Raw genomic sequence first — 22843 nt, 5'->3', positions numbered from 1 at the left:
TAGGAGTACTAAGTTYATTAAGGGAATACCTAATATARTTATTACTAAGCTTACTAATAGCATYACTATGTCTRGTATTAGTTCCTATTATTAGTCTAACTATTTAGTAATCCTAACCCTATRATTCCCTAGATTAATAAGTAATAGTGGTTCTGCTAATACTTTTACTAAAATCACTATCYATTACYATCTAGTTRATGATTTAAAGCTRAAACTATTAATTAGAATTAATATTATTTATAGAGAAGRCTTTAYCCTTAATTTTAGATAGGGAATAGTAAGGATTACTTCCTATAGRTAATTAATCTTCCCTATCTTAGTRTAAGYAAAACYATAATAAATTAGTAGTGYAGTAGTCTATACTAAATAGTAATTAGTTATTCCTRYATACTTAGTTAGTAAACTAGTAGTRTRATTAAAAGTAGACTTACTAAGTAATTAGGACTTTATCTTTAATCTACTAGATAACTTAATACTATATAGAGCTACTATATAYRCCTACTTAGTAGACTATAAGTTCTTATTTATTAAGGTTTATAATAAGACCYCTACTCTAATTACYATTACYTATTATRCCTRAATYAGGACTATCTTAGAAGCTAATTTYATYAYAGCCTACTAGGTYAGGGAGGAAGCTAYACTATTAGCCTAGCTAGTAGAACCTAGCCTTATTAAGCTAAYAGAGCCYATGATTAGTTACTAAGGGCTAGTTAAATACTAGTTAGAATATACTTATTAGCTAACTATTAAACCTAAGTCTGTTCAGCCTTTGGACTATGACTAAGATAACTAAATAGTTCTACTAAATAGTATTATAATCTACAGCAGGGGTCCCAAAGCTAATTAACTTACTAAGCTATTAATAAGYTATAATATTTAGGGAGATAATAGGTTAATAGTTTAGATTCTAGAAGATTAATAGATAGAAGTTCCTATGAAAGAGGGCTAGTAGAACTAGTTACTAAAACYATATATCTATTAGGTTAGCCTGAAGGACTAAAACTATATTAATAAAACCCTAGACCCTCTCTATACTACTAGAAAGCTTAAGCCTACTATAGGATATAYAYCTTCAGCATACCTAGTCTTTATTATATAGAAGATAGTTACTAATTAAAATGGTTAAACTAAGGAGAAAGGACATGTYATTATTAATTTATATAGTATTAATAAGGAGGTAGTGCCAGATCTATATCTAATTCTAATATAAGATRATATTATTAATATARTCTATAGCTATAAGTATATTACTATTATTAATGCTTGYAAGTTCTTCTACTAATAGCTAGTAAAATAATCTYATTAGAACTATCTTACYATTATCAGYCATTRTGGTYAAGAGATATTTAATATRGTGATAATGAGGTTYATTAATTYAGTCCTATATATTTAATAGTAGATGGATTAACTATTAAAGGGATTATAAGCTAGGCCCTATATTAATAATATTCTYACTATATCTAAGATATTTAATAAGTATTTAGAACATCTAGCTATAGTTCTAYAATGCCTATAAGATATAGGAATCTAGTTAGAACCTACTAAAGCCTTTGTTAGTTTCCTAAGCATTCAGCTATTAGGGTAATAAGTTAATATATTAGGTTTATCTATACTAGAGGAGAAGCTTACTGCTATCTGTAGCCTTGAATTCCCTTAGAACCTTAAAGAACTAGATCACTATCTAGGTTTAACTAGATAGTTTTATTATTATATTGACAAGTACACTACTATTACTAAGCTATTATAAGAATAGAAGATAGTTTTACTTAAAGGTAGTCTATTAAGGAAGGGATCTAAATAGTATACCTTTATTATAGGGAAAATTATTAAGTTCCTAACCACCCTTAAAACCAAGGCATTCTAACAGCTATAAGCCACCTTTAATAGCCTATTATTTTATGCTTACTTTAACCTAGTAAAATATCTCTATACTAATCTAGACATATTATATAAGGGATTTAGAGTCATAGCATATTATATCCAGGAAGATAACTAGTATACTAACCTGTTAGTTCTACTACCCTGGACAGTAGTTTAACTAATTCTCTTTCTTAGCTAAACTTTAACTATAGCTAAGTCCTGGTACTAGCCTACTAAGCTAGAGGTAGCCTGTTTAGTATAGGTACTCTAGAAACTATATTATTTAGTTAAGGCTTCCTGTCATCCCACTATTATCTATATAGATTATATATTAACTATTAATATCTCTACTTAAATGTCCATGAACACTGTTATACTAGAATAATTAAATTTATAACTAGTTTGTGTGTCCTAGTATATCTAGTAGTTCTAATTACAGGTCTTTTATTATCCTAGAAAATTAAATACTGTTACTGATATATTATCTTAGTTACTAATAAGATAGAAGGCTAAGTAGGATAAACCTGACCTTAACTTTATTAATATATACTAAGCTAAAGGTATTTATCTTACTATTAGTACTTATCTAACTAAGCATAACCACACCATGTTATCTATCTAGCTATCTAATGATTTTAAGAAGCATGTGGTTAATGCATACTGTAAAGACCTATAGGCTAAATATATTATTAAAGTCCTCTACTATAATTAGATATCTAACCTGCCTGCTACATTACCTTATAAACTGGATGATGATGGTTTACTTTACATAGTTAAATAATATATAATTAGTAATAGTATTATTAATAAGCCCTGGATCTACATCCTATATCTACTTACCTATAAGATGTTCTAGTTAATCCATAATAAATAAAACCACTAGGGGATAGATAAATATTTAGCTTTACTTAATAGGTTTATTATATACTAGGGACACTAATTACTCTACTAGTATATTAAGTATTGCCTAATTTACCTATAGAATAAGGTCTAGTACTATAAACTATATAGGAGCCTTTAGCCATTATAGGTTCCCCCTGCTCTATTTAAGGTTATTACTATGGATTTCATTATTACTCTACTAGATGATAGTGGTAATGACTAATTACTAGTTATTATTAATAAATTTAGTAAATATGTTGGTCTTACTCCTGGTAAAGCTATAATAACTACTAAAGAATAGGGATCTACTCTTCTATAGTATTTCTAGGGATATAATTAGGGTGTACCCTAGTTCTTTATCTCTAATTAAGATTTAATATTTATAAGTAAGTTCTAGAAGGGTCTCTTTACTACTCTCTAAGCTAAATAGTTCTATTTAACTACCTTCTATCCCTAGACTAATAGATAGACAGAGTGTGTTATCTAAGTAATTAAGGTGATGCTATAGTATAGTTATATAGTAGCTAAGTAATCTAACTAATACTATTAGATATTAGACCTTCCTAGTATTATATCTATAATTAATAGTTTAATTAATAAATTAACTAAGGCCATACCTTATTAATTACTCTTTAGAATTAACTTATACTAACTATAGAATCTCTTATATCAGCTTATTAAACAAGATTTCTCTATATAGATTAACACAGAGGAAGTAATGAAGTATATATTAATATATATAAAGAAACTCTATAATTAAAACTACTAACCTATCTAATTCTAGGTTAGTAATAAAGTCTATATCTATTTATACTATGGGTATGGGTATTCATTACTAACTAAGTAAGATAATTAAAAGCTCTAGCTTTAGAATGCAGGCCTATTCTAGGTGCTAGAATATATCAGTTAGCTAGCATACCATATTAAACTACTACTAATATAGAAGATTCACCTAGTTCTATTAGTTACCTATCTAGAGCCTGCACTAACCAAACCTAATCTATTTAACTAAGAGTTACTGAAGCCACCTCTAGTCCTAGATACTAAAGTATATCCTAATAAAGTTAACATCTATAAAGTAGAATAGCTTCTAGGGAAATAGACTATCTATTATAGTTATAATTATACTCTATTTACTAAGTACTTAATCTAATAGAAAGGATACAGCCCTAAGGATAATTTATAGATATATAAGGAAGACCTCTAGGGTTCTTTAGATTTACTTAAAGCTTATAACCATCTAATAGAACACACTAATTATACTCCTACTAATCCTAAAGACACCAGAGCTGTCTTACCAGCAGTCTAAATAGAATGTCTAAACATAACATATTTACTAAGGTGGAAGAGTAAACTACTAGATAGTTTTACCCTTAGTAACATCTAAACATCCTACTTACATCCACTTAGCAATGTAGATGTTGCATTTATTAGCCCCCCATGATGTTACATTTTACCACATGATGTCATCTACACAGCTGGTCTATATGCCATACCATACCTCTATAATGTCATCTACACAGCTGGTCTGTATGCCATACTGTACCTCTAGAGGTTATGGTGGGTGGTAGAACCACCATCTTAGCTAGTTCTTCAATCAACTTACCATACTCAGAACTTTAGTTTGCTACATATATATTAAGTAAGAAAAATTAAGGGTATTTATATTTAGGCTATATATATTAGTAGTAAATATTTACTTATTTATCTATACTTATTAGTTAATTCTATCTTTATTAATTTAATTATTTATATATATATATAAATAATAATATTTACTATAATTCTTTATATAGTATTTAAGAATTATTAATTACTTAGATAACTTACTTATTAATATTATTAAGTAAGGTAATCTAATTATATCTTTTATATATTAAATAAAGAATATACTTAGCTACTACTATAGTAATTTTAAAATAATAGTATAAAGAATAATTTAGTTAATTCTATAGATTATTAATAAAGAAATAATAATATCTAAATACTAGATTTAGAAACTAATATCTCTTAATAATAATTATATCTATATAGTTATACTAATAGGTGCTGACTAAGAACTCTATAAATAAAGTTTAATTTAAGTAGGGGAGGATATAATATTAATAATAGATATATAGCTTTAGGGAAGCTATATTAGATATATAGTAATATCTAATAACTAATATTACTATTTATATAGTTAGTTATACTATATATTTATTCTTAGCTTAGGTTAAAATATAAAAGATGACTAGAATCCCTTAAAGTAAAGAAGATATATAGGGGGTAGCTACTAGCCTACCCCCTATCCTTATACTCTTTGAAGACTCTATGTCCTTAATGATGACAAATGTCCCAATATCTAATAATAATTATTATTATTTATATAGCTAGTTAGATCTTACATTCCTTCCTAGCCTAGGTTAAAATATAAAAGAAGACTAGAATCCCTTAAAGTTAATAAGGCATGTATAGGGTAGCTACTAGCCTACCCCCTACCCTCACACTCTTTAATGACTCCATGTCCTTAACAACTACAAATATCCCAATATATAAGTAAGAAGAGATAATTAAGATAGAATTAGATAAGAGAGATAAGCTATATATATAAGTAAGGAGAGATAATTAAAGTAGAATTAGATAAGAGAGATAAGCTATGTATATAAGCAAGGAGAGATGATTAAGATAGAATTAGGTAAGAGAGATGAGCTATGCATGTGAGCCTTAACACAGATATAACCACCTATCTAATATTTTTTAAGCTATAGAATGCCCTTGCTTTTCCACTACAGCACATCTTCATCTTACACCAATATCTTTTTTTTTTCTTTTTTTTTTACTTTGGTGGGATACTGTTATATATTCATAGTTATTATTATTTATTATATAACACCTTGCTTTACAAGTTACCTTTAGTTAGCAGTTAGTTAAGAATCAACATCATCTTCCCCTTCATAAAGGCATCGCCATAAAGAGCTACCATCAGTTAGTAGATAATGCCTTTAGAGCCTGCTATAGTTTAGATTAATCCTTTATAAGGGGTTTCAAATCTTCCTAGGAATTAAGTATTATATATTTACCTAATCTAGATATACTACTAGATGGGATATTTATAGTTATTAAGGATATAGACTATTTAAAGAGTATAAGAATAGGGGGTAGGCTAGTAGCTACCCTATATAGTATATATGTCTTATTAACTTTAAGGGATTCTAGTCTTCTTTTATATTTTAACCTAGGCTAAGAAGGAATATAAGGTCTAACTAGCTATATAAAGAGTAATGATAATAACTAGATATTATTATATATCTAATAGACTTCCCTGAAGTCATATCTATCCTAGTTGATATCACATCCTCCCCTGCTTAGACTGAACTTTATCTGCAGAGTTCTTAGTCAGCCACTATTATAGGAAATTAGTCAGCACCTGCTGAAGCAACCATGTAGATATAACTAAGATATATTAATTTCTAAATCTGGCATTTAGATATAATTATTTCTTTATTAATGATCCATGGAATTAACTGAATTGTTCTTTGTGCTGTTATTTTGAAATCACCATGGTGATGGCTGAGTGTGTTCTTTATTTGATACATAGGGGGTGTAATTGGATCACCTCGCTTAGTAATGTTGACAAGTGAATTGCCTGAGCAATCAGTGATCTTCAAGCAGTATACAAAGAATCGTAAGGTCGAAATATAAAAGAAGACTGGAATCCCTTGAAGTTGACAAGGTATGTACAGGGCGGCCGCTGGCCTACCCCCTACCCTTAATCCTTTACACTCTTCAAAGGCTTCACATCCCTTGTGACTACAAATATCCCAGTATCATAGTCCCATGGGAATTCCCTTCTCTATAGTCAGCCTAGTTGCAGGCGGTGTTTGCTCAACCTTAAGGGGGGGTGGATGTGTGAATCCAGTGGATACATGGTTCAAAGAGCCATGGCAATATTTAGCCTTTTTGGCCCTGTGGGAATACCAGAATCTGGCTGGATCCTTTACAACCACTGGCTTGCTGTAATTTGGCAACTTAGCATCATGTGATAGTCTCATACAGAGTTAGTCATCACATCTAAAATGCCAGGGTGCTATACCTTGATATGCACTCTTTATCAAACGTTCCTAATTATATTTGTCATGCCCATTGGGACCTTGAACTTCGAGACCATCCTGTATAGACAACGTAATCGCTTCTTGTGGAGGCTACGTGAGCAGTCATACTATGGCAGCCTTCAGTCAAATATAATCTGATACTACAGAAAAAGAAAGGAGAGTCGCCCCGGATGAGACAATCAGGGTGACATCTACTATACTTTGCAACTATGCCTGCCTGAGGGCTAGACTGCACTTGTCTTGGATTTGCCCACAAAGTCATCTTATTAGAACATGGCAGCACTCGGCAGTTGCAAAGCACCCTAGCTCCTTGTGAAGTGTCTACACGCCGTTGTATTATCAAAATACCTAAGACAATGTCGGAGCAGACGAAGGAAACACCCCAAAGGGTCAGGAAATTTCTACCTAGTGTGATTGAAACGTCATCTCGCAGTTCACGGAATCATCAGTCACCTTCCTCAGCGCAGGCCTCCTCTGTGGAGCAGGGGGCTGAATCAGGCAAGCCAGCACGAACACTCATTGCAGATACACGGCCAGTCTCGCCCCACGATGTCAAGAGTTCACAACAACCGCAGGACGACTCCTTGATACCGAATGATGTTGAGGATAGTGACAACCGGATCTGCGGCCGTTCCCAGTGGCAGCTGACAAGGCACAATTCGGTTGACACCAAAACGAACAGAGACCGACTACACTACCCTGTTTCGAGTTCGGCTGCCAAAAAGGTCGTACTCCAGATGCAACCATGCCCTAGAAAGTTTGCGCCTCAGCTTGTTGAGACCAATAAACGTTCATTTCGCCGCAAGGAAACGTCGCGTACTTTGTCTGAAGCTCCTGTAGACGGGTATGACAACGGGTCTCGAACACGAAGCGGCACCTCCACCTATCCGAACTCAGATGCTTACTCTGCCACAATCGAATCTAAATTTTCATACTTTAGTCTTCAACAGCGCCAGGAGTCAAGAAGCCACTCTTTTCGAGTGCCAGACCTCCCTGCAATTCCTTCCAGCTGCAGTGATGCCTCGGAGGGGTCGGAAATACCGTCGCTATCGGCGTCTCCCTCCGTTTCATCCAATGTATCCGCTCATCACTCAAAAGCCGAAAACAGTCGTCAAACTGGTCATATGGCGGAGTACTTTCTTTCTCTCGCAGCTCAGTCGGTGGAAAATCAACTGAAGGAGCAGGCACTTGCAGCATTTCCCAATGAACAAGTCTATGAGCCTGTGGATCACTTTGCAATCGACAAGGATGAAGAAGAATGTTCCAATGAGGACACGAAAAACACACTTTTGCATGTATCGAGGCGGGAATCATCAACCGATCTTCCGTGGGAACTTGAACATATGCGCCGGCATAAGGAGGATGCCGAAATGAGGGATCGTGCTATGGCAGGTACGAAGGGGACACTCCTTTCGTCCGTGATGTTCAACCCCCGACAGTTTTACAACGGAATCGATAATGGCTGTTGGAGAGGAAACTATGAGCCAGATCTCTCCAGGCATCTCGCGCGTCCACCTATGCTAGGCGATGACCTTGTCTTCCCACAGAGTTTATCTCCCGAAGCGACGATGTGTGAGAGTGGMTCTGTGCGGGACTCTGCTACTGATCCCAGACATCGAGTCTGCAATGATTCTGGTCTTTGGTGTACAGAACCTGATCATGTGCAAGATGATGCAACTACTGGTCTCTGGAAGGGAACATGTTGCAATTACAAGCATGCTCAACAATCCAAAGGATCTTTAGCCTGCGTGACAGACAATTTTCGTCGCTATAACAACAATGAGTGTCAACCTAAAGTATGCAGCGATGAGCAGGACCAGGACCAATCTACTTCTAGTTCCTCTTGTCATCTGGCTTTAGATATAGGAGAATTATCGCGTCGTGACACTGACAATGAACATCATGATTGCTGCTTTGGGATTCACGATAATTTTGTGACCCAGATCTATAACTACTTATCTCTAGGTTATCCTTGTGTTGCACGTTACTACGACCATGAGCTTAGCAGGGTGTCAGGCATCCCTGTGGAGGAACTCAGACAGGATGATACGTCTGCTCTTGCTAGGGGCTACCTTCAAGTCAATGAAGATGGTTCAGCAAATGGGCCGGTCGTTAGACAGGTCTGTGCCCGTTGGGTGGCCTTACGTTTGTATATTCATGACTGGGCAAGATCACAACCTAGCTCTGATAATGATAATGATCATGACACATGGGGTGTGCTTGAGAGGAGAGGGAGCTGGGCAATTTAATGAAATTTTGACCTGAAAATACTAATACTGCGGATATTGTTCTTGGTCCATGCACATACTAGCCCAGGGTTATGACCTCTAACCTTGGAACTCAACACCAAACAAATATCAGTTATACTGCGCAGCTTTTCTTTTTTTCCTTTTTTTCATTTTCGTAGCTTGGAAATATCTGTAATAATTATGTATACAGAGGAGGTAAGTGACTTATTACGAATTGCCATGTACTATTTTAGCCTACATATCTTCAAAATAACACAGATCACCTACAGCAGGATATGCTCTCCCCTTCTTCTCAGCACCTTTGGCGCCACGATGCTTCAATGATCTGCTGTATGGTATATTTCTTCTGGCTTCCCAGTTATCAGTTTACAGTATCACATGTTCCATAATCCCTATCAGTACCTTAGCCAGGCACAAGAAATTCTATACCCTGGCTTCGTATCTGTTTTCCTTAAGGTAAAGCTTTTCATATTGTATTATGCTATGTAGATAGTACATCAGAGTAGATAGTAATTCCTAGTATCCAGATCACAACGCGATCGAGGCATGAATTAAGGATTATATCAATATTAAAGATGTGGACGGCTAACTTCAAACTTGTTCAAATCGGGTTCATAACATTTGTAACCAGATATTGTCAAAGCTGTTTATTTTCGGATTATTGAAACTCCAGCATTGGCATGGCCAATGCTCTCTACCTTATTTTCGAATGACATTCAGCAGTCATTATTGATGTTGTTACTATCTCTCCGGATTCTCTCATGAACAATACCAGGAAAAATTCGGTGCTCTGGTGGACTTCCCGGAGAAGCTGCCGCTTGCCCTGTGGGATGGGTACCTTCAAGTGAGTTGCCAGACTCGTCGGCCCTGGTGATATCTGAGGAGTAGAGGTTTCGAAAAGCCTCTGCTTCACTGGCATTGGATCGAAGCTGAGGTAAGACCGAGCTAATGGGAGGCTGTGCTGCATGTTCATCATTAGCAATCAGACCAAACAGACACTAAAACCTTACACTGTACAAGCACTCGAAGGACAGAGGACAACCATAGGGACACGGTGGTAATGGCGACAATAACAGTGATAATGAGACGACAAAGACTCCAATAACAGTGATAATGAGACGACAAAGACTCCAATATCATCGGATAAGAGACTCTAAAAGCGAGTTTTCATGCCTGCGATGTTGAACTTACAATGGCCTGGGTTTCCTTGCTCTGGATCCAGAGGAACCCGTGACTGTGCTTCTTGTTGACTGCTTGTGGCAGGGACAATTGGTCGTCTCGCTGAACAGTCAATATGACGATCAGAATATCGTTCAATCCTAATACGTCAGCAAGTGTTATTTTCGGCCTAAAATGTCTGTCTGTATGGTGGACTGCAAGCACGAGAATAACTTACAAGGCAAGCTCCCCAAGTAATGTTTCATGCCTGAATTGCTCCCGAATGTCTGGCACATTGCTTTTTGCGACATTATTTCCTGCGACCCCGCGAAGAGAACAGTTCGCACCAAGCCATCTCTTCTTCAATGATATTTCAAAGCCACTTTGCTCGACTGAATGTTTTGCGAGCTCACACATGTCCACAGCGTTGAATTTGTATATCTGTGCAGCAACCGAATATTCTTCAATCAATGGCTCCTTGGTAAATGCAAATTGTAGGGGATCGTCCGTTGACAAGGATACATTCAGGCCGCGCCTGAAAAAGTTCGCAAACGGATTCTTGTCATATGTCAGGAATAGCGCGTTGTTACTGAGCGGGGACATTGCGATTCCAATCTGATCGAGGTAAAACAAATACTGCAGTAAAGGGACCTTTCTAAGCAGTATCCCATGACTGATGCTGTGGCAGCAGAGAAAACCAACTGCAAGATGATCTGGATCCCCAGCCTCACCGCAATGAGGTCTTAAAACGAAGGTGTTAAAGCCGCGTTGCTTTCTCCAGAAATTCAATGACGCGATATTAGCGAACATGAAGTAAATCCAATAGCTGTACGGAGGATTTTGTTTCGTATTCCATTCTCTAGGAATGGGATATTTTCTATACAGCCGGCGCTCAGCTTTGCTTTCGTCATCCACACTGTCGAATCCGACCACACGCTGGAGGAAGATATGAAGCTTGGGATGGCTGCTGGGATTTTTGGTCACCTCAAATAATGGCTGGAAAACGTTTGTGATGACTTGCTCGAAGTTCTCCATCATGCCGCTTGCTTTGTAGACGTCGTAAAGCCGAGGAACTTGTATTAGCCAACGCACATTGGGGGAAAATAATTTGTTGTCAACGACCCAAGCAGCGAGCTTGTCCCATTCTTGAATCGACCTCCCATATATTGAGATGCGCCACTCCACCATTTGATATTTGCTGGACTCTAAATCTGAGATGACCTCTTTTGTGATCTCGGCCAGATAGCGACCTTTAATATAATTGTCCGTCTTCAAGAAGATCTCACGCAGCCTAGACTCCCCGACGGGATTATATTTGAGATTGAACTTGTCAAAGCGATGGAAGGAATCCGTATGCGCCTGCAAATTGATGAGAAGGGAGAGTTATAAGACGAAAGACTTGTGGGAATGATACATACATGCATATCCAGCGTATCAATGCTCAAGTCATAAGCTGTTAGGTTTATGCTTTCAAAAACCTCCCGCAACGTTAAATGTTTACCATCCCGGAATAATACAACCTCATCAGGTGACTTCTTCATTTTGCTTTTGATGAACCTGAGGAGATGCTTCTGATTCATGCAAGCCGAGTGATGGACATGGGTGTCGACTTTCCGGACGTTGTAGAAGTCTCTATGTGGTACTTTTTTGCTATCAGCAATCTCCTGATATTCATTGAGCAGCGTGTAGAGTTGAAATTTGCCCTCCAGATAAGAAAGGCGTTTAAACGCAAAGCTCTTGGCCGGTCCGTCTGTGGATACATCTATGACTGCATCGAGGTCCATATAAAAATCACGCAATGAAGGTATTCTGATGGTAGGCTTGTGCACATTTGCAGCCTCGATATTTTCGTACACTTGGTAGACACTATTTTCATCCAGTCTGAAAGTCCAACTTGACTCTCCCGGGAGCGGAATGAAGTGAGCCATGTCGAAGTCCTCACCAATATCCTGGCCCATCTTTCTTTTTTTTGGCCCGGCACCAGGAGAGGATTCTTGTTTCCCATTCTCTCCATCAGCATCCCAGGCCGGTTCTGGCGGGGGAGGGTAAATCCTCCAATTGGGACGATCTTTGGGATTATCCTCAGGACCCTGTGATGACAGTTGGATATATTCGGCACGTCGCTCAAGTAGCCCGCGAATCTTGCGGTAGATGATGTTTAATTCCGAGGCAACCGTGCCGCTGCCCGTCATATTCATAGCACTTTTGATAGCACCTGGAACCTCAGTGGCGAATTGCATGTAACCCGATCCTTGTTCATTTGAAATCTCATGATGCATTGCATCATGGGACAGTGGAAGCTGGCCGGTACTGGTGCTGGTATTTTCAGCGTATGCCGAAGTAGGCGTGCTAAACTGCGTGGAATTACTCGAGCCCAGTACGCCTGTCTGAGGCCTTCCGTCCGTCTCTTCTTTAGCTGATGGTATGTCAGAGGCAGAAGGCCTGCCCGTAAGGCCCCAACACTGATCAGACTCACTGTCGGCGCCGCGCGACACTAATTGATGATGCTGGTAGAAGAGTTTTGCTTCTGTGTGACTCATCGACTTCTCGTAGGCATAATCATATGTCGGTGTTTTCATCTCTCTATCCCTTGGGAGTACATGGTCAAGACTATCTGTCACAGTTGCAGATAAAGAGCTGTCAACATCTGCCTGTTGTGTGTTTTCTTCATCGCGGTCATGTTTTAAGTCGACAGTTGAGCTTTCAGGGCTAGCTTGTAGGTCATGCGCATTATCCATTTCGACCGAGTGGGTGTCAGGGAAAGGTTTGAATGAAAACAGGGATGACCTGTCAGCGATTGTACCTTACGGTCTGGAACTCTTCCAAAATCTTCCCAGAAAAACTTTTGTACTGCAGATTAGTACGGATCCAGCAGTAGGGTCACATGGAAGTCTCACCGCGTACTCCTGGGGTACTAGCGGGATATTAAAACTGCTTCCACTGAAGATAAGGAAATTAGATCTACCCCTCTATCAAGAGGCTAAAGTAGGTTGTTCGCAATATGTACCTTACTTAGGATACACTTTTTAGGTAGTGCCCTGGCTTATCAGTTTTCTGACATCTACCTTCTATAAACAGTCCAGAGCAAATGGTACCAGTCAAACACGGGAGTATTTGTAAGATATGAACAATGTCAAAAAGTCTGAACCAAATGATTGACAGTCTCTAATAATACCAGCAATACATATGTCAGACACAGGCTGTATCAGGCTCCAGGGAGGCTGGGAGGGCAGCACGACTTTCAGTTATTGTACTTACACCTGGCCAATTATCCTAGTCACCAATCAGTCTAAGACGGCAAAGGATCACCTTCTTTATCTTTATCATGGTGAAAAGTGAAAGTTTGTATGCTCTTCCTTGTTTCAACCCTATCTGATTATTTCACGAGGAAGCCAAGGTACTGACCCTTCATTTCTCTGTAAGAAGATCAGTGCTTGAGCCTATGTGGCTTTGTGGCTTTGTGGGCCCAGAATTAAGTCTGATTAGGGGGGAAGGGGGAAAAAGGAAAAGGTATGAGCACCAAAACTAAATAAGCAGTGTTGTCATTATTATACATGTTATATATGTTATTACAGGCCCATATACATCAGTACCTAATTATGTTGCTTCAGTCACACCTCTATCTATATATACTTCATACACACCACCTATATATATAGCATCTTTGCCCACATAATCTACCATGTGTATGTATTAAATAGCCACCTTATCTACCTGATAAGATAGATGTGGGGGATTTGGACAACATAATGTACCCTAGGCAGCTAGGGGAAAGCATCATTAAGGCTACATCAGTCAGGTTACCTTACCACTCACAGTCACTAAAATATTACAAGCCAGGTTGGGTCATACGGAGTCATATCTTGCTCCTACAATGGGTTTATTTAGCTAAATCTTAGGTATAATAACTAACTCTCAATTCGCCATGCATCTGATAATGATTATAAACCCTATTGTTTATTTAATATATCCATCATTACAGATTAGAGAATACAGCAGAGTGGTAGCGTACCTGAAGAACAGGCCATATCTATTGTACAGAGAACTCCTTCCATTACAATGATCACCTCTTGGCGCCCCTCAATTTACTTAATATTATGATGTAATCAGCATACTGCAGTACTAAGGTAACTATGTTGCCTCCCTAGAGAGATACAGGCTCCCTATTATATATAAGTTAGTAAAGTAAGGCAGCCATTTATCCGGACTAGCTTACAGAGTAAGGTAGGTAGGTATCTGTATAGATGGTATGACTTTTTTTATTCCTGTGCGTATGGGGTATCAACTGTTATGGATTAGATAGTAATATGTACTAATAATATTAATACTAGTATCCAAATGTAGGTACTTTGTTGATTTACCTTTACCTAAGGTAGTAAGATCATTAACCTAATGTTAGAAATACACCTGGCCTCCTCATCCCTGCTAAGTGACCTACCTAATCTTACCTTAGTTACCTGCATCACACTTATTCATTCTCCATGAATTCTGTTCCGCACCTTGCAATACTAGTCAACTAAAACAACTGTAGTTAGCAACTATCATTGCACCACTTATTTGATCCACACATCCTCGACACTATCCAGCGACTAGTTCTCAGCGATATGGCATCTCTGAATCTCTCGTCGAACGGGCCATCAATTACCAAGAGTTATCGGTCTGTAATCGATTGTTCGCTACCTACCAGCAGCGCTACCTATGGACAATGGGCAGTATTCTCTGTCTCAACGCCTTTGGTCAATGCCTTCCAGAGGAATTCAGATAGCAAGGAAAGCGTCTTGAAGGTCCAGAATACCGGGGGTTAGTCACATATTACTCGAGGCTCAACTCGAATGCTGATACCTAATCCCGCAGCTGGTGAGCTCGAGGATCTCATTGACGAGTTTTCGGAAGGAAAGATCCAGTTCGCTTTCGTCAAAGTCACTGATCCAAACACTGGTCTCCCGAAGAATGTCCTCATCGGATGGTGTGGGGAGGGCGTCCCAGAACGAACGAAAGGATACTTTACAAGCCACCTGTCTGCTGTCTCAACGTTTTTATCCGTCAGTGTCCCCTTCTACAGGTTAGATGAACATGATTTTCTGATATTAGGCTACTCCAGAACTATCATGTCCAAATCACTGCACGCACCGAGGGAGATTTGACACCCGAGGGAATAATACAGAAGGTCGGAGATGCTTCTGGTGCGAAATACACACCAGAGCGGGCTTCGCCAGTCACTGCTGTGCCCAAAACGCCTTCGGTTGCAAGCAAACCAGCATTTACCCCCACCAGAACTGGTGCGGTAGACTCGAAGACCGTGGCGAATGTTTCCACTAGGGTGGTTCCAAGAATGAGCGGCGATGATAATGGCTGGGGTCCAGATGCGCCCCCGGTTACCAGGACGGAACTTGAGAAGGTTCAGTCCGCGTACAAGCCAACTAAGGTTGACATAGAGGCAATCAAATCTCAGAATCAGCCCAGAACGTCCCACTACCATGAGCTTCCCGTTACAGAGAACAATGATGTTGTTAAGGGTGGCTATCAGCCGATAGGCAAAGTGGATATCGCTGCAATCAGGAAACAAGCACGGGAAGCAGGAGGATTGAAAGAAGACCGACCCGAGCCTGTGAGAGGCGCATATGAGCCGGTTGGTAAGGTCGACATTGCTGCTATTCGTTCTAAGGCGCAGAAGCAACCTGAATCATCAGTTGACCAGTCCGTCTCAAGCAACCCTGTTGAATCGCGTAGTGAAAGGGTTAGATATTTGGATTCTCCAAGACTAGCCGATCAGCCTGAGCGTTTGACGACTTTACCCAAGCCGAAGGTTGCGAACAAAATCGGGCTAAGCTCAACTTTTACAGGCACAAAGGCACCCTTGCCCGGTGGCTTCGTCTCAAGCCCGGTCCCTCCTGCCACACAGGTTGGCATTGCAAGCAGAACGTTTGCAGACGAAGGAGGAAAGACTCCTGCGCAGCAGTGGGCTGAAAGAAAGGCCCGAGAACGAGGGCAAGGTCCTGCCCCTAGCCCATCAGCAGCAAGCGGTGGCCAGGGCGGCAGCAAGGGAGAATGGAAAAGTTCGTACAATGGCAAGACATGGGCCCCCGTTCAGACTACGCCTACGGGCAACTCTGCGGACCGTGGTATCTCCCAGCAAGGGCAGGAATTGACGACTGGACTGGAAACGTCACTGCCTGGCCAGCCAGACTTTACCAGCCAGGATCAGAAATTACGTGCTGCAGGCATGAGTCCCTCTCCCGATGAAGAGCCAGTCGGCATACCTGGTTCCGAAAATGGATTACCTGCACCATATAATTCACATGGGATGAACCCGGAGGAATCCTCGGACGTCGAAGCTCATCAGCCTATACCTAGCCCTCCTCAACAGCCTCGTTCCCCTACTCCTCCAACGCCGCTTCCCGTACGTGAGTCTTCTCCAATTCGCGTTGCCGTGCCGGTTGGACGAGGAGAAGTTGCCGATGCTCACGACGAACAATACTCGCCACCTCCCGTCATGCCGACACAAAGCCTCCAACAGGCGGTACCGGATGATGAAGGGCTCGAGGATACTGCCATTGATATCGGTAGGGAAACGTCAAAAGCTACAGTCGTTGACCGTCCTCAAGGCGAGGCGCTCCAGGCTATTGTTCAGTATGATTATGAGAAGGCAGAGGACAATGAAATAGACCTGAAGGAGGGAGAGTATGTGTCTGGTATAGAGATGGTCGACAAGGACTGGTGGCTCGGTTCTAATGCGCGTGGCGAGCGGGGTCTCTTCCCCAGCAACTATGTTGAGCTCGTCAAAGAAAACCAGCTAGAACACCTCGCACCAGTTTCTGGAGCTGAAGAACCCCAGGAAATCTCTCCAGTCGTTCCTGCCCACAGTCCTGGGGGGATGAAAGATATCGCACAGCCGGTTGCAATGGCACTGTATGACTATGAGGCTGCGGAGGACAATGAGCTCAGCTTCCCGGAGGGTGCTCAAATAGTCAACATCGTAAGTGGAACATCTTGCAGTCCTTTTTACTCCTTCGTCTTTTTCTTCCTTTTTGCTTGTTTTTAGCCAGACGTCCTAGTCAAACAACGGCATCGCTAACTCAACACCAGGAATTCCCCGATGATGATTGGTGGTTCGGCGAGTACAAGGGCCAGAAGGGGCTCTTCCCTGCCAACTATGTACAACTCGAGGAGTAGGTTGTGATTGCTCTTTCTCTTGGCTGGGGCATGTTGGAGTCCCGGTCGGATATTGATAGAGTGGTCCGGCAAGTCTAGCATGAGCGCGTCTGCCTGAAAACCATTACAAGGAAAACAACTCACAATTACACTTTTCACTCCTGTGTCAGATATTGGATTTTTAACCCTCTGTAAAAGCCTGTACTTTAGTCTTTTGTCCCAGGCATTATTTCTCTCATTGATGTCTGAACTTCAGCAGAAGTCATTAAATGTGTATCCTTCCCATCCAGTCCGGGGATGAAATAGCTTACTACATCATTAAATCAATTATCGGGTAATAATGGCGTTGTTTGATCAATGTGGCACCTGGCGTTTTGACGGAACAGCCCATCCTGTTTCTCTATTCTCTGTATGTATGGTCGCTACATCATGACATGTGCAGGTGAGCCATAGATTTACACATGAGGCTAGTCTTGAAAAATATAGAAATGTCTGGACATTTCTAGACATTAGTCTTGCCTATGGAGAGTGTTTTTTTTGGAAACAAATCTAGAAAATTACCGAGAAGATTAAGGGAATATCTTTGTTTGCGAATTATTTAGAGACTTATCCAGGACTTTAAAGACCATACTTAGATATATACAAAGGAGTAATGGTGGATTTTCAGTGAATCGTAGATAGCCATATCACGTGATAACTGCTAGCTTTTTCTGTTGGTCAACTATACAAACCACTGCTTTAGTATTAAATACTACATATGTACCTCTCTGCTCATAGCTATTGTGTGTTCTATAGCACACTATCAAAATAGCAAATTCTATTATTCATTTTCAAGTAGTCTATCTGTCACTTGCAGACTCATTTACCCTTGAACACTACTTTCCTTATTAAACCTTACTCACCCCCCTACGCGGTCATCTCTTAAAGGTCCTACACCAGTCTCTGAAGCACTAAGTGCTACCTGGGCTCAATTCTCAGAGCAACATGGCATCCCTTAGTGAAGACTTGCTTATAACAGTGAATAAGCTACAAGATCTTGTTTTCAACACGATTGGAAATGACTCACTCGATCTACCGCAAATTGTGAGTTCTTATGGGAGGCATCACAACTGTGTGCCAACATTGCTCCATTACTTCTCTTTTGCTGATTCACCTTCTCGGAATTTCCCTTGCTCTCTAGGTTGTTGTAGGTTCCCAGTCTTCCGGAAAATCTTCTGTCCTGGAAAACATTGTTGGGAGGGATTTCCTGCCGAGGGGAAGTGGTATCGTCACAAGACGGCCCTTGATTCTACAGCTCATCAACATCCCCAGTGAACACAATGATAGGCCCGGTGACAACGATGTTCTTGCACCCCACACAGCTGCTAGTGTAGCTAATCAGCACGAATGGGCTGAATTTCATCACATTCCGGGGCGCAAGTTTGAAGACTTTGCCTTGGTGAAGCAGGAGATTGAGGCCGAAACAGCTCGAATTGCTGGGAATAACAAAGGCATCAATAGGCAGCCCATCAATCTCAAGATTTTCTCCCCTCATGTGCTCAATCTTACCATGGTCGATTTACCAGGGTTGACTAAGGTGCCTATCGGAGACCAACCATCCGACATTGAGAAGCAGACCCGAACGTTGATTCTTGAATACATAGCCAAGCCGAATAGCATTATACTCGCAGTCTCTCCGGCAAATGTCGACCTTGTGAACTCCGAAGCGCTAAAGCTTGCAAGACAAGTAGATCCAATGGGCCGGAGAACAATTGGTGTCTTGACGAAGTTGGATTTAATGGATCATGGAACCAATGCAATGGACATCCTTTCTGGTCGTGTCTACCCGTTGAAACTCGGTTTCATCGGCGTCGTCAATCGATCTCAGCAAGATATACAGTCAGGGAAGTCGCTATCCGAGGCCTTGCAGGCTGAAGTTGAGTTCTTCAGGCATCACCCTGCTTATCGAAACATGGCGAATAGATGCGGAACTCAGTTTCTTGCAAAAACCTTGAACACGACGCTGATGGCTCATATACGAGATCGTTTGCCAGATATCAAAGCCCGCCTCAACACCCTCATGGGCCAAACGCAACAAGAGCTTGCCAGCTATGGCAACAAACAATTTAGTGGGGAAGAACACCGTGGATCGTTGATACTGCAGCTGATGACACGTTTTGCCTCCTCCTTTATCGCTTCGATCGACGGTACCTCCTCTGAGATTTCTACTAAGGAGCTGTGCGGAGGTGCCAGGATATACTATATATTCAACTCTGTGTTCGGCAACTCGCTTGAAACGATTGATCCCACGCATAATTTGACTGTGTCCGATATAAGAACGGCGATCAGAAACTCGACCGGCCCTCGACCAAGTCTTTTTGTTCCAGAACTTGCCTTTGACCTGCTTGTGAAGCCTCAGATTAAAATGCTTGAAGCTCCTAGTCAGCGTTGTGTTGAACTCGTCTACGAAGAGCTCATCAAAATTTGTCATACCTGTGGCTCCCAAGAACTCTTGCGCTTCCCTCGACTGCAAGCAAAACTTATTGAAGTAGTGTCCGATCTTCTTCGCGAGCGTTTGGGACCATGCTCTGCTTACGTTGAATCTCTAATCTCCATTCAAAGGGCGTACATCAACACGAATCACCCAAACTTTCTTGGAGCAGCAGCAGCAATGTCGTCTGTCATACAGAATAAACAGGAACAGGAGAGAAAGATGATGTTAGCAGACGATAGAAAAAAGCGAGAGAGAAGACGTCAGAAAGAGCTGGGCAGTGTCAATGGCGCCATCCCAATCTCGCCTGAAGAGGAAGAGGACCACTCCACTGAGTTGAGAACACAGAACCTCAGTAGTCGCGGTCAAACTTCGAAGAATTCCAGGAGCATGTCTCCTCACGTTAACAAGGGTCAAGATAGCGCCATTACCGCCACCCTGAACGGTGTCAACACTAACCCAAATGCCATGTTTGGTGCTACGAATACTACACGCGACTCGTTCTTGAATTACTTTTTTGGTAAGGACGGGATGCAGAGCTCGACACCGCTGCCTCAGCCCTTGATTCAACAGAGACAACCCAACCATCTCAGCGAGCCCGGCATTAGCCAGAGTATTAGACGACCAGATTTACGCTCGCCAATGTCGTTACCCGATGACTATGCGGGATCTTCTGATCACGGTGGGGAGATGTCTCAGCATGTATGTCGATATCCATTCTTTGAACTCATTTGAAACGGGAGCTTACTTGACTTATGGCAGGCGGACCATGCTGAGCCGACTCTCTCCGACCGCGAGCTCATGGAAACAGAGCTGATTCGTCGACTGATTTCCTCGTATTTCAATATTGTTCGGGAAACCATCGCCGACCAAGTCCCGAAAGCTATTATGCACCTTCTTGTCAACCATAGTAAAGATGTTGTGCAAAATAGACTTGTGAGTGAGCTTTATAAAGAGGATCTGTTCTCAGAGCTCCTTTATGAGGATGATGGCATCAAGGCAGAGAGAGAAAAGTGTGAAAGGCTGTTAGAAACGTACAAAGAAGCAGCGAGAATTGTAGGTGAAGTGCTGTGACCTCCGTGATGCAAAGAGTTAGAGAGCCTTCAGCCCACAAAGCCAGTTTCAGATGTTCCCCAGCAGATCAGTGATGGATGTCATTGATGCTGTATCACTCAATTGTACATAGTGTTTATTTTCCGCTTTTAATTTAGTGAGTGCCCCTGTGTGGTGCATGCTTGACTGTTGGCTATACTTTGTACTATTGACGTTAAAGATGTCTTCTTTCAGGCTTTCTTTTCAATAGCATAACTCAAGTCAGTAATATACACAAGCTAGACTTGCCCGTGGTTATCAACATATATCTATACATCCAGAACGCAAAGTCTGCCTGCGATTCGCGGGCATTCCGATCTAATATGTTACTTCACTGGCGCACCCCGCTCTAAGCTATCAGACTTAATCCTTCTTCTTACTCGGTTTTCTTAGCCGGGCACCCTCCAAACCATAGAGACCACCCCCTGCGAAGACACAGACAGCCCCAATAACAACACCCGGCGAAAGCTGGTTTCCAAATAGGTAGATGGATAACAGGAGCGAAACAAGTTTGCGAACGTTCAAAACCACCGTCACTGTCAATGAAGACGTCTGGGCGGAGAGGAGATGAACTCCACGAATGCATAGATATTGGGTCAGCGCATTCACAAAAAGATAAGCCACCTGCATGGGAATATGCGCGATGAAAGATGGAAATAAGTGGGATCCCGGTATTCCTAAATCCAAACGAGGCCCGCATATGGCAATTGAAGTGGTGGAAGAGCCTGAAGGAAGCTCGGCATCTTTTCCGACACTGATGGATGTCGCCGGAAACCGACATCGCAAGGGAGGGGAGGAAAGCATGACGCGCCATTGATCCAGGAGCCGCGGATAGGTTGGGAGGAAAAGTGGTAGCGAGAGTACATGAGAATAGAAAAGCGCTTCCTTCCAGTGGCTTCGGCCATAAGTCTCATAGAGTCGGTCTGCATATATTCCCTGAAAGGCCGAAAGAACCATTGCAGAAGCAAGAATTGCGAAGCCAGTAGCGGTAGCCGTTATACCAAGGTCTGTTCCACCATGCCCAATGTCTAATGGTACGCCTTTAGCTTGAGCATCTGCCAATGCTGCTGTAACAACACCAAGAGTGAGCACCGCTACTGCCAAAATCTGACCACAAGAATACTTCTTTCCATTGAGCAAGTATCCGACGATAAGGGAAGCAACAGGGCCGCCTGATCTCAATATTATGTGTAGGGGAACCGATATGCTATATGCGAAAGCCCAATTGTTCAAAAGATTGACTGTCACGAAGAAGGCCGTGTATACCAACCATGACCTTAATGGGATGACACGTGGACTGAGGAAGAGTGACCGAGCCCCACATGATAGCGAGACAAAATTTGGTAACGTAAATCCAGCAGTCACAATAAATTGCGCGAAGGTGATCAGGGGACCTTCCAGCGGCGGACAGAGAGGGTCAGACAGAAGTATATCTTAGTCGGGGCAATAATAGTCAGTCAATTACCTGAACTTGGTTGATCTCTAGGTAGTTTTAAATATCAGTATGTTACCATTGAGCTACCCGGGGTTCTGAACTCACTTGACAATGGCTTCTAATGCGAACACCTAGAACAACGAAGTTAATCATAGCAAGATCCATCGTACTCGGAGTACCTACATTTGCACAACACCCACCAAATATCAATGACACCATCAGGACCATGCTAATCCACTTAGGAGAGGTTGCATAAGCCGCTGCCGTAGCTATGCTTCCTAGAGCACCGGATTCTAGTGCATCCCCGTGCTTTTCTTTCGCACCAGGCTTATTTGAATCAGCGTCATCGCAGTTGCGATTGATCATTTGCTCTATTGTACCTAGGGCCGGCGTGTTTTTGATCTAGGAAGGTTGTGCTCTGTTCGGAAGTGAAAGAGGGAGAGGATGTACA

The 22843-nt window shown here is 41.2% G+C and overlaps 5 protein-coding genes across 5 annotated transcripts; 3 read left to right on the top strand and 2 right to left on the bottom strand.

The window, feature by feature from the left end:
- Positions 1 to 7192: 7192 nt before the first annotated feature.
- On the top strand, positions 7193 to 9085 carry Aspvir_002453 (uncharacterized protein; the record flags this gene model as incomplete). Its single annotated transcript, XM_043274052.1, has 1 exon — positions 7193 to 9085. The coding sequence occupies one exon, from the start codon at positions 7193 to 7195 to the stop codon at positions 9083 to 9085; it is 1893 nt and encodes a 630-aa protein (XP_043129987.1).
- A 1167-nt stretch (positions 9086 to 10252) lies between these two features.
- On the bottom strand, positions 10253 to 12981 carry Aspvir_002452 (AMP deaminase; the record flags this gene model as incomplete). The annotated part of the gene is made up of 3 exons (XM_043274051.1): positions 10253 to 10433; positions 10482 to 11602; positions 11662 to 12981. The coding sequence occupies 3 exons, from the start codon at positions 12979 to 12981 to the stop codon at positions 10253 to 10255; spliced, it is 2622 nt and encodes an 873-aa protein (XP_043129986.1).
- A 1866-nt stretch (positions 12982 to 14847) lies between these two features.
- Positions 14848 to 17416, top strand: Aspvir_002451 (putative actin binding protein; the record flags this gene model as incomplete). Its single annotated transcript, XM_043274050.1, has 4 exons — positions 14848 to 15043; positions 15098 to 15285; positions 15345 to 17219; positions 17330 to 17416. 4 exons carry the CDS (start codon positions 14848 to 14850, stop codon positions 17414 to 17416), a joined length of 2346 nt encoding a protein of 781 aa, XP_043129985.1.
- Positions 17417 to 18379: 963 nt separating this feature from the next.
- Aspvir_002450 (dynamin-related GTPase DNM1) lies at positions 18380 to 20939 on the top strand (the record flags this gene model as incomplete). Its single annotated transcript, XM_043274049.1, has 3 exons — positions 18380 to 18478; positions 18576 to 20567; positions 20628 to 20939. The coding sequence occupies 3 exons, from the start codon at positions 18380 to 18382 to the stop codon at positions 20937 to 20939; spliced, it is 2403 nt and encodes an 800-aa protein (XP_043129984.1).
- Positions 20940 to 21320: 381 nt separating this feature from the next.
- On the bottom strand, positions 21321 to 22758 carry Aspvir_002449 (putative UPD-GlcNAc transporter (Mnn2-2); the record flags this gene model as incomplete). The annotated part of the gene is made up of 4 exons (XM_043274048.1): positions 21321 to 22351; positions 22423 to 22439; positions 22498 to 22523; positions 22576 to 22758. 4 exons carry the CDS (start codon positions 22756 to 22758, stop codon positions 21321 to 21323), a joined length of 1257 nt encoding a protein of 418 aa, XP_043129983.1.
- Positions 22759 to 22843: the final 85 nt, after the last annotated feature.

Source organism: Aspergillus viridinutans, assembly GCF_018404265.1.
Source record: "Aspergillus viridinutans IFM 47045 DNA, scaffold_11, whole genome shotgun sequence".
Lineage (NCBI taxonomy): Eukaryota > Fungi > Ascomycota > Eurotiomycetes > Eurotiales > Aspergillaceae > Aspergillus > Aspergillus viridinutans.
The sequence above is the reverse complement of the archived record's forward strand: the minus strand, read 5'-3'. Positions and strand labels throughout refer to the sequence as shown.